Here is a 12,024-nt window from a genome sequence, read left to right as displayed (position 1 = left end):
GAACAAGTTAACGTTAGGTATTTTAAAGATCCAAACAATGAGAAATCAGCCAGTCTATCAAACTGGTAGTTTGTCGTCAAAGTCAATAATTACTTTTGTTTTGGTGGGGGGGGGGAAATAGAAAAATTAGAAAAAAGAAAATTTAGTAATGGAAAGATTCTAATGTGAACAGACAATACCAAGTTTGTTGCCATCTGTGATTTGTCCATATCCATAGGTTTTTAACATACTTACTTGAACAATGGAGTTCCACAAACAACACATTTATATATTCCAGGATCTTTGTGATGTGTATATTCTCCTTCGAAGGCACTGATACACAATAAACAGAGCATAAAAAAATTTAATTAAACAAGTTAGCATTATTTCTTATAGAACTTATTTGCTTAAAATACATTTTTCTAAGAAAACTTTCAAGGGCTTTTTGTCCTAAAATGAGAACAGACCAAACATATGGAAATCTGAACATTACTAATACATTTCAAATCTGTATAATAAAATGTGCATATAACAACTCCAAACTAGTGTGGGTTAAATTTTTTTAAAAATCAGGCCATCTAGTTATGTAATGCTTAGAAAACTTTTTTTCCTATTAAAAAAAAAAAGAAGCCTGTAGTACAGATTCACAGAAAAAAAACATTATTACATAAGATTTCTGCTACTCTACAGTGTCCAAGAGTATATACCAGAAAATGCAGAAGGGTCCAACACTTCCAGTGGAAGGAGTCTTATTTTTTGGTTTGAAAAGGAATATTGCAGCTTTAAGGGAATATTTTTCTAAGTTAACAATCTTAAAGGCTAGGAGGTCATTCAGCTAATACAAATCAGCTGTGCTAGCCCAACAAAAAGTCTGTGCTCTGCAGCTTGTTTTTATTATCCTTTCACCCTCTTTATGAGGTCCAATTTTTTTATAAACAGAATTTTTAAGAATGACCTAATCTCTAGTTGTTTGTGTGCATTAAATCATTTTGCTAGTCATGTACACAACAGGACGGGTAGATGACTTGGACCAAGACCGAAGTCCATCGCTAACTCATTGTGCAGTAAAGGTGTACGTTGTCAGAGATTCAGCATTTGGTGAATTCAGTAAACAGTATATACTGTGACAGGAAGACAGTGTTGCCTATTAACAAAGACCCCACGTGTGGTAAAGAGCTCTTTCAGTTCATGAATGAAAACAAGAAGTTACATCATTAATAAATTTGGATCAGAGGTAAGTTACAGCCTTATGCCAAGCTCCATGGTATAAATTAGACAACAAAATGGTTGGACTTTGGCAAGTTACCTTTGAGCTGGAATCAGCTGAGAGAGACTTTATTCACTACAAACAGTCTTGGAAGTGAACAAACTCTTTTTTCGGGACTTAGGGCAAACTTCCAAGGACCCAAGCCATGTGAGGGCAGTTATTGAAAATTTTTGACATTCCAACCACAAATGAGCCAATAAATACTTTCTCCACATGTGCTTCAAAAAGAAATTGGAGTGGGGTAGAAAGGAACTAAATTATGCTACCTTCTTTTTGCAGCCAAAACGTCTATACTTACAATGGCCACCTTCAAATTTTCAGTATCCTGGCAAAGTGCCATGTCCCTCATGGTTTTGCTTACTCTGATGTCTTCCCAAAAAATGTACCTAAATCGCTATTACTTCCACACATTTTGTAGTAAACTAGAAACAGGCCCTTAACAAAAGCCTTGTGACTTTACAAAAGATAGAGTGTTCATTAAATGGGGGAAAGAATAAATAAAACTTAGTCTTAATCTAAGCAATACCATTTTCAACCTTTTCAAGGATACTAATTTGTAGACTTTAGCAAATAAGTATAGAATCCTTTAAATTAAGTGGCAAGGAAGAGGATTCAAAGGTGGGGCGGGGGGATAAGGAGGATGAAGAAAACTAGCTCTTGCTTAATGGCGTTTTCGTAAGCTCGCCTTACCTTTCGGTCCCTTTCTCCTGAGTGACATGGTACTGCTGGGGTGTCAGCCGCTTCCTCAGTTCCTGCTGGGAAAAGACCACCTTACAGCTCTTTTTATCCCTACATGACCCTGGAAAGAGAGAGGATGTGGGAGAAGGAGGACTTTTAGCTTGAATCCTAAATAACTGCTTTGGCTGGCCATCACAGCACAGCTTCTGCAGTCACTTGTCAATGACCAGGTCAGTCCCTAACACACTAGACAAACTTACCTGAACTGCAGCTGGCTATTTCTCTCAGTTTAAAAAGAATGGTACTCAAGATTCAGGTGATTCCACTGGAGCACTGACAATGTGCTATAGCCAAAGCTGCTGGCAGGCAACAGTAAAAACCCATTGAACATTCACGAGGTGGGAATACATCCTTTACGTCTCCCAGTACCTTGAATTTCTTTTTTTTCAAATGAATTCAAAAAGCATAACTCTATTTATAAGCATTTATGCTGTATACATAAGAGGATGGGCATATTATATTAAACAATAACTCTCCATTCGTTTTAGTAGAATAGCCCAAAACCTTCCTCATTCAATTTCCAACCTGGGTGATTTAAATACTATCCTATTTGTTTACTGAACCCTAAAGATGTATCTTTCCACAGCTAGGAATTCTCTGTGATTCTGTCAGAGGCTTTACTAGGTTCTGAAGAGTCCTTAAAAACAAATATCTCTTGCAAGACTGTATCTTACCGCGCTTAAACGGGCAGCAAGAAACATTTAATAGACTGCAGGAGAAGGCATTTACACTAATGCAGATTCAAGAAGTTCCAAAGAAAGAGTGAGAAAAATAGGGAGGGAGGAAAGACAAAGAAAAGCAAAAGTGAATGTGATTTTATTTAGAGACCTACATTTTTCTTTTTATAAAGTATACTTAGAAAGACTTCACTGGCTAAATATATTTGAACGGTAAAATAATTTTAATTAGATTCTAATAACAATGTTAGCTTTTACTTCAACTTATACAGACCGCAATAAAATGTCCAGACAATACCCGCTTATATGGGGTATTTTGTCTTACCTGAACAAATGACTGAAAAGAAATACAGTCGGCCCTCTGTATCCACAGATTCCACATCTATGGATTCAACCAAACACGATGGAAAATATTCCCCCCCCAAATTCCAGAAAGTTCCAAAAAGCAAACCTTGAATTTGCCATGCTAAGGCAACTATTTACATAGCATTTACATTGTGTTAGGTATTATAAGTAATCTAGAGATGATTTAAAGTATAAGGGAGGATGTGCATAGGTTATATGTAAATACTACGCCATTTTATATAAGGGCCCTGAGCATCCTCAGATTTTGGTATCTGCAGGGGGTCAGGAACCAATCCCCCATGAGTACCACGGGATGATCAATAACTCCAGACACAGCAACCCTTACTCACTGCAGTAAAATTGCTTTTCTTTGCTTTTCCATCACAGTGCGAAAGAGGCACGCAGATGTCACCACATGCAAAAATTTCCTACCATGTTACGAAATTACTGAAAGAAAGCTTGCTTAGTTCCCCAAATATTAAACTCAATTTGTTTTGAAACATAAAAGAAATATGATTTAGGAATAGAAATGCTTTCTACTTCTTTTACTTTTAAGGCACCTAATGTCATAGTATACGAGATCACTGAAATTAAAACAGGAGAAACTTAACTAACCACTGACTCTGATTGTGGGATTGAAGAAGGATATCAGCTTCCAGAATCAGGGCCACCAAGATAGAGTGGTTGATTCTCTATGAGAAAATATGGAGGCAGCAAAAGAGCAAACCAGAGCCGAACAGCAAAACACACCTTTGAGTAGGCCTGTGGGTTGTCAAATAGCGCCTCTTCTGACCTTCCACAAAGGATGTTGGCCCTGCTCTGGCCTGAAAAGATCCACAGGAACAGCTGGCAAATCACACTAATGGCATGTTGGTCTCTCATCTCACTGAACCCCATATTACACTAGGCTTTATGCAAATACCTACTACTTACACTTTTAATATTTTCTAAGAGATAGAAATGATTCCCTGAGAAATGTTTGTCCTGTCAGAACAAGCCTCTCCACAACTTGAATGCAGAACTGGCTGTGATAGGTGAGTCTCTGCTCAATTTGCTATAGACGTCTTAAAAAGTAACTTTTTGTTTTTATTGCTTTGTATGTTGAAAGGGTTGTATCTTTGTGGATTTTATCCCCCAAAATTCATTAATTGTAAATCTAACATGACAAAATAACTTGGTTAAAATTATTCTTTCCAATGGCATAGATAATTAAAATCTATACAATTAGAATTAAACAATTCTGTCTAAAATATTTTTGTTAATATACGTTCATTCATACAAAAAGGCCAATTGTGTTCCCAAAGTTGAGAGAACTAAGCTACCCATCTGTATGTCATTTAGTACAAGAGAAGCAACTGCAGGTTTAAATTACATGGTATTGGATTGCAATTTCCTAACATTGGATGCTTTTCTGCTTTTTTACCTTGAGTCATTTACTAAGGAGTGTTCATAAAAAGTAGCTTAAAGCACAGATGCTTGCAAATCGTTTAGGCAAAGATGTTTCTCTCTTTTTCATTCTCCCTCTCTCAAAAATCTCTCTTTTCTGAAGAAAAAGAATAAAACTGTTGGTCAGTATTGACGAACCATGTCAAGGATTTGTACAAGGAAAAAAGGTAAAATTGAAAACATCTGATTGAAGTAAATAAGACAAACATAAAAGCTTCACTGGTGAATGAAGGGTATTGAAAAAACTTTATTTCATAGATTAGAAATTACTTTTGATCTAAACATTCTTAAAAACAGATTGTTTTCTACTATGAACCATCTCATTAGCTGTGCTACAGAGACCTCGTTTTAATGGCAAGCTTTGAAAGAGTGCTGCTGTACTCTTTTGTTAGTCTCCGTCTTATTTGTAAGGGGGATAAAGATTTCATTCCAGCTTTCTTTGTTTGTCTTTCAAGAACCACTAAAGCAGTATTCACACAAATTTTGTAGGAATGTGCCCTATGTCATAGCCTACAAATTATTTGGTTTTGGTGCACTTAAAGGTCATCTTCCAAATTAGCAAAATTTTCCTACATCCTGGCTTTTCAACCTTAAATATAAATATTGTTTCCTAACTGTAAGTGAGGTTTGTTCTTTAAGAAATGCTAGTGTTTATTTAAAGTTGTCAAACTTTGTACATTTTTATTCTTTGGTCATACTATGTTCTCAAAATAATTAGGCTTTTAAAGTGTACCTAATAGCAAAAGGAAGTATATGTGGACTAGAAACAACCATCGTGATTTAATACTAAACAATGAAAAGTTAGTCAGATTTTAATAAATTTCTTGCCACATAGTTTAATAATAATACACTTCCTGGACAATTGAAAGCTGTACTATTACATTAGCTCTCCTAGCATCATAACCCAAAGCTGGCATATATAAACACAGAAAGGCTTCACTTTTGTCTCTAATTTCCCTTTTCCCTATCAGACTCACTTTTCTAAAGTCATGTGGTGCCACTGTTAATTTCAAAGAAATCATTTCATTTTGAAATTCTAGAATAATTCATTGGATGGTTTCCCTTTACTATCTTCACTTAGGTACTGTAATTTTCTTATTACACAGGGTAATTTAACATTAGTATTATATGACATCTGTTCAATGACCCCTAAATTGGCTTAGAAGTATGTTAGGGAAAGATTTTTTCCTTTATTTAAATGGTTAATAGAGTACTTCGAAGCCACAAGTGAGCATATGTGTATACACACGCAACACAAAGCATATTTGAGAGGGTAATATTGCCACTTTGGTATCTAATCATAACACCATTCCATACAGAGTAACTTTGGTATATATCAGACCCACCTTGAACCCTATCCAAGGGCATTTATTTGCTAAAATATGCCCAAAGTCTCTTTTTATATCAAAGCTTGTTCCATATTGTTGCCTCAAAGCCAGTATTGTCTTGAATTAGAGTTCACTTTCTGCCTTGCCTCCTTCCTAGTCACGTGACCTTAGACAAATGGGTCTCTCTATGTGCTACCACCCTCAGAGGTCTGCTATAAGAATCATAGCAATTAGCACTTAACAAACACTGTCTAAACAAATGCAGTATTATATTATCATTTTGATTACAGTGAATTCTGAAGTTAAAACTGTATTTTAAAAGGTAACCAGATCAGGTATTTCAGTGTGCTGCAGTATTTTATTGGTAATTATTTTTCCATAATAATTCCCTTAGAACAGTATTTTCCTCACAAGTTATCTTTAAAAATGATTAAAATGAGAATTGAAAGAAGAGAAGAAAATTAAAATTTGAGTGCCTACTACGTGCCAGGCACATTTCTAGGCACTTTCACGTAACTACATTTAATCCTCTCAATAATTCTAGGAGGTAAATGTCACACCCATTTTACAGATACAGAAACTGAGGCTCAGAGAGGTTATAACATAACTTACTAAGGACAAACAGCAAATAGATATACTGACTCAAATCCCAGGCTATCTGACTGCAATGCCCATGGAAAAATTATGCTACAAATTTCTTCTTTCTTCTTAAATTATGCAATAACTTTCAGCTTGAAAACTATCACTAACAACTTAAGATAATAAGAGAGAAAAGTAATAATCACTACAGTACATCCAGAAAAGTAAAAACATTTGTCTATTAGCCAATGTCTGTATTCTCTGTGTTCATTCCTTCAGCATAGGGTCAGTGACAAGGTTCAAACGGGATTCTCACAAAGTCTGTAAAACGTTGAAAGGCTTTTTAAAGTCCTGTTTAGAAGTAAATCAAATCTGTTAACTAAATCTTAGAGCACTTTTAAGTCATAAATCTTATATTTCAGTGCGAAAAAGCAAAACAAAACAAAATCCAAAGATCCCATAACTTTAATTTTGGTCCTAGGATCAGAAAAAATGAAACTATTAAATATCTTCCCAAAATAATAAGTGAATAAGAGATAAGACTATCTTGTTTTGCTTTGAATTAACTAGGTTAAAACAGTAAAGTTCATGTTGAAATATCTTGCTACTATATTTAAAAATGGTGTATTTTAATTTTCACTATAAATTATAATTTTCAGTTGGTTATTAGTCTGTCATACTGGGAAATTAAAGAAACTTTTATCCCAGATGTAGCAGTGTTAGGAATTTCTAAATAAGTGGGCATTTATAAAAACCAAATCTAGTCCATTTTTATAATAGAATATAAAATTATATGCCATGAACCATTTTTCTCTTGTGTTTTGTTTGTTTTGCACTCTAGTAATTTAATAAAGGCTTTAAGAAGAAAATGCAAAGCACAAGAAAGAAAAGCTCCATGCTTGTAGAAGTATGCTCAATTTTTCTGATTTTTTCTCTCAACGTAGACCTATACAGGAAAAACATTCCTGAGATTAACATACAATCTAAGATGCCATGCCACTCTGGCTTCAGTCCTCTGGTTTCCATGCAACTAGGGCTGTAGGACTTTCTTTGAGGACCACTGATCTGACATTTTTCTTACTGGTTTTTTAAGTCATCAAAAATGTTGAGTGTTTACAGAGTGCCAGGCACTGTACTAAAAAATACTCATTCATTCATTCAATATTACTTACTGAGCACCTACTATACGCTGGCATTATTCTAAGTACTTAAGATATATCTGTGAACGAAATAAAGATCCTACATTCATGGAGCTCCCATTCCAGCAGGGGTAGGGGAAGACAGATAAAACACAGTGAAAATAAGTAAGAAAACTATATAGCCTCTTAGAAGGTGTTAAGTATACAGGATGGAGAAAAAGCAAAACTGAGCAGGGCAAAGAAGACTGGGATTGCTAGAAGTAAGGGCTGTAACCTTAAATAGAGTGGTCAAGGTAAGACTCAGGGAGGTGACTTTTGAGCACCGCCCTGCCTTAAGGAGGAGAGGAAGTTGACTATGCTGCTATCGGAAAGGAGAGCTTTCTGAACACCCAGTGGAAATGGCCAATGCAAGAGATGAATACACGGAAAAGTTCATACTCCAGTGGTAGAGATGGAGACAAGTAATTGCAACGCAAATACTAAAACCTGAATATGAATGGAGTAGGTAAACAACAAAAAAAGAATATGCTTTTACATCTGGAAATTTACAATTGCATATCTTGGTACAGACATTGTCTGGCATTACCTTCCTTCCTTCCAAGTGAAATCCTTTAAGCCAAGTGGTGTACTCAAAATAGCTCTCAGAGAGTGCTTGGCTGGACGTTGAACACAGAATTAGACATGCGGTCTCTGCTAATTTGCTCTATGTATTTAATGTCATCCCTTTCAGACTATAGATCATCATTCCCAACCTGGAGCCATGTGTAAGATACTCAACAGACATTCTTTGGTGATGAATTTTTGATAGGCCTAGAGAGCAAAATCCTTTGGCCAAACAATGTTTTTACCCTTCGGAGATAGTTCAGTAACTCTCCGCTTCAGGTGGTAGCAGGGAACATCCATAACTAAAGAAAGTATAAAATTAGTACCTCAACTTAGTTTCCATTTTTTAAAAACATTCTTGATTTTTACATTTAGGTTCAGTTTAATTTCATCTGTCCTCTAAGTCCTAAATATAACACAAAAGGAAAACAAAAAACAAAAACTCTAGATCTTAGGAATCAGAAAGCAGACAATTGTTTCTTTTTAAGGTAAGGATTTGTTTTCCTTTCTATATGTGAGAAAAATCGTATCTTTATTTCTCATAGTAATAATCACATTTAATGCCTTCTTGCTGTTTTTCTATTACTTCATATAAGACAGTTCTACAGAGCAGTTTCAGTTATATTCTATTGATGCATGCACAGAGTTCTAATTAACATTAATGGACGTATAAGCATGCCACGGCAACACACCATTTTAAACTTCTTGAATTAAACAAGACCATATGGTTTAGTGGTGCATAGTTGAATGATAAAATTGGCCTTCTGGTTTCCATACTGAAGGTTTGAATAGATAAACTAAGAAAATATTTTCAAGGAAATTTTCCTTCCAAGTCTACATATCCTGATAAATTCACCCCTACTCTGATCTTCCATCTGAATATCCTTAGTACTAGTGTATTTACCCTGCAGGGTACTATTTACATGAGCTAATATAATATATTGCAATTATTCTCAAATGTCGTCAGTTGTTTCTGCTTTATTTTCCCAGATTATAAATTCTTTGAAGACATAAACTGTTGAGCCTAATATTAATTCATACCTTCTACAACTATTTATTAAACATCTACAGTGAATTAAGAACTGTGATGTGTACTGGAAAGTTAAAAATGAATAAGTCAAGGTTTCTGCCTTAGGGGAGCACATACTGTAGCAGAAAAGATAAGAAAAACAATCAATACAATGTGCAGTCTTATAGTAAAAATATATGCAAAGTTTTGTGTAAAGAGAGTTAACAAAGAAGACATTAACACTCTTAAACTTTGCCCACCTACATTGACTAGGTCCAATTATAATTGGGATATGGAAAACTCACATTATTTGCAGAAACAGCATCTACAGGGTCACAGGGCCAGAGAAGATTCAAATAGGGGAGAGAACTCCATCCAGACAAGCTGATAGATGTAGTGTGGTCAAATATGAACAATGTCAAGGTGGTAATCAAAGAGTCTTTCGTGTAAGTGGGATTAGCTAATTTAACAAAGCAAAATAGCCAAGGTAAAATGTAGATTCTGATTTGGAAGAGGGAAAATTGGGCAGCTGAGAAATAAGGCAGTTTTAAAATTAAAGGGGAAATATGCCAATGTTTTCTCACTGTAAGTCAATGGGAGTAAATGTATTTGCCACAGTATCTAAAGTCTATTAGTATGATTTTAAATTCTAGCCTTTGATATTAAGTAATCTGTAAGGCTGCATGATTTTCTTGAGAGGTGACAACAGAGAGCTTTACCACTACATTCATCCGATGATACACTCATCTGAATGAACTCTGTAAGACAGAAACCACATTTTACATTTCTTTTACTTGTGGGTTACAAATTTTTTAATTGTTGAATACAGGCGTGATAGTCATTTTATCAGCATTCTCTAAGGGTAGCAAATAAAACTAAAGAGTACTCATCAGTACTTCAAAATGTAATGCAAATACAAGAGCAACGACTTTTGTATTAATGTGGACCATAAAGACTAGAGTTTAGGGAAATATTTAAAACATGTCTTGATCCAAAAAAGCATTTTCTTACTTGCAAAGCATATGAGTAAAAAGAGAAGTTTTAAAGGCACTGCCATCATCAAGTGACAACAGTGGAAGAGAAAGTTACTTAACTTCAAGTCTATCTGATTGCATGTGAAATGTCTGACGAAGTTAGAGTTCCCTGTTTTTAATTTTTTTTCCAGTATGGGTCTTCACTAGAACATCATAGCCAGTACAGAAAAAAAAAATTTAAAAACAGACAGGCTCATTTCCATTCTACATTTCACATGCAATCAAAAAGACTTGCAAAAAATAGTGCTCTCTCCCATCCTCCCTCACCGCCTTGGGAGCACAGACTGAGGAGATGAGAGGTAACCACCCACAAAAAGGAAGGAAAGGAGCCCCCTCTTAGATTACCATGCAGAATTTTATTTCCATGTAACATCAAGTATGCTTTTGTTAGAAAGAAAATAAAACTTATGTTGTCTAAGAGCTCAGCTTTGTAAATTTCTAAAATTACATTATCACCCAAATCCAATTTAAAATCTAAATTAACTAAGCTCGATGGGCAGAAAATACGTCTGCAATTGCCACTCAGTGGACAGCTAAATCTGAGTCTAGCTATACATTCCAGAAAATCTAAGAGATTCTGGAGAAAAAAAAATTCAAAAAATGTACAGCTTTCTTTATCAGCCAGATAACTAAAGAAAAGGCATAAGACTTCTGAATTATTCAATATATCCTTGAGGGACTGGGGGATAATTTCGGTCATCTTTGCATCCCCAGCACCTCACACTGTGCCCTAAGAAGAGTAAGCCCTAAATAAGTGTATGTTGTATTTAAATACTTATTCAACTCTCCATTTTAATTATTACTATTTAAATTTTCTTCCTAAAAGATGTTTTCTAAATGATGGCTCTGGCTATGTTTCTTAGAATTTAGTTTAAAAACTGCAACAGTAATATTTGCTTAATAAACCAGTGAAATTTAAAAAAATAAATGATGGATTAAATTTTTTTCTTTATTACTACTCTGAATCCTTTATTACCTCTCTAGAGTTCCACTTTCAAATATTTTATTATGACTAATATTCCATTAATTCTCTGGATTTAAGACTATGAGATTACCTAATCCAGCATTCCCCAAAACATATCCTGTGAAACACTGGCTCTGAAAACAATGTTCACAAGTAGTTCCTCTTGAGGGTTGAGGAGAAGTTTCTATAGTCAAACCAGATCAGGAAAATCTAGGTTACATGGGTTTCCTAATAAAGACTTCTTACAGACTTTCTTATGCTGATGTGCATTATTGAACATGTGGTATTTTGACGCACCATTATTTTATGCTCCACCAGAAAAGTAAAAAAGAGTTGTCAATCAAACCATGACACAATACTTTCTTATCAAAATAATTTTTAAGCTGCATCCTCATTACCAAGATGATGAAATGTAAAAACAGCTCATCTTAGAATTTATAAAACATGGTAGTATGCAAAGTTTCTCCATTTGATGACGGGATCAGTTTTACAGGGTATTAGTAGAATGAGTGTTCATAATTTGGGAACTGATGATCTTCTAGTCCAAAGCCCTCATGAGGAAACCAAGGCTCAAAGAAGTTATGTGACCTGGTCACACACCTGGTTAATGAGAGCAAGCTCCTCGTTTGCAGCTTTCCTCATTTAATTGTCTCATTCAATATATTTCTCTCTTGAACCAATGCTTTGTTGTACATTAACATGCCCATCTTTCACTAACCCATGTGCCCACAGCCTGTTCTCACCCCTACACCACCATCCTCCCCTCCTGCTACCTCCTGCTAATTATAATTACATCTACGCGTTCCTTCAATATCCTCCAGGAGGACTGTCATTACTTCAAATCCTAATCCAAGAAGCTAGTCAGCCATTCTGGGCAGAAAGAAGCACGATGCTTCTTACTTCTTCTACTCCTTCC

The 12,024-nt window shown here is 35.2% G+C and overlaps 1 protein-coding gene across 1 annotated transcript in view; it reads right to left on the bottom strand.

Moving 5' to 3' along the window:
- The window catches only part of MSRB3 (methionine sulfoxide reductase B3), a 164,160-nt gene that overhangs the window by 112,355 nt on the left and 39,781 nt on the right, over positions 1–12,024 (bottom strand). The window contains exons 2-3 of the mRNA XM_060025169.1: positions 1,937–2,045; positions 235–312 (exon numbers count right to left, since the gene is read on the bottom strand). Of these exons, the coding sequence (XP_059881152.1) occupies positions 235–312; positions 1,937–2,045 (187 nt within the window). The remainder of the gene's footprint in view (positions 1–234; positions 313–1,936; positions 2,046–12,024) is intronic.

This window comes from Delphinus delphis, chromosome 11, assembly GCF_949987515.2.
Source record: "Delphinus delphis chromosome 11, mDelDel1.2, whole genome shotgun sequence".
NCBI lineage: Eukaryota > Metazoa > Chordata > Mammalia > Artiodactyla > Delphinidae > Delphinus > Delphinus delphis.
Note: the sequence above shows the minus strand (reverse complement) of the source record. Positions and strands in the feature narration are given on the sequence as shown.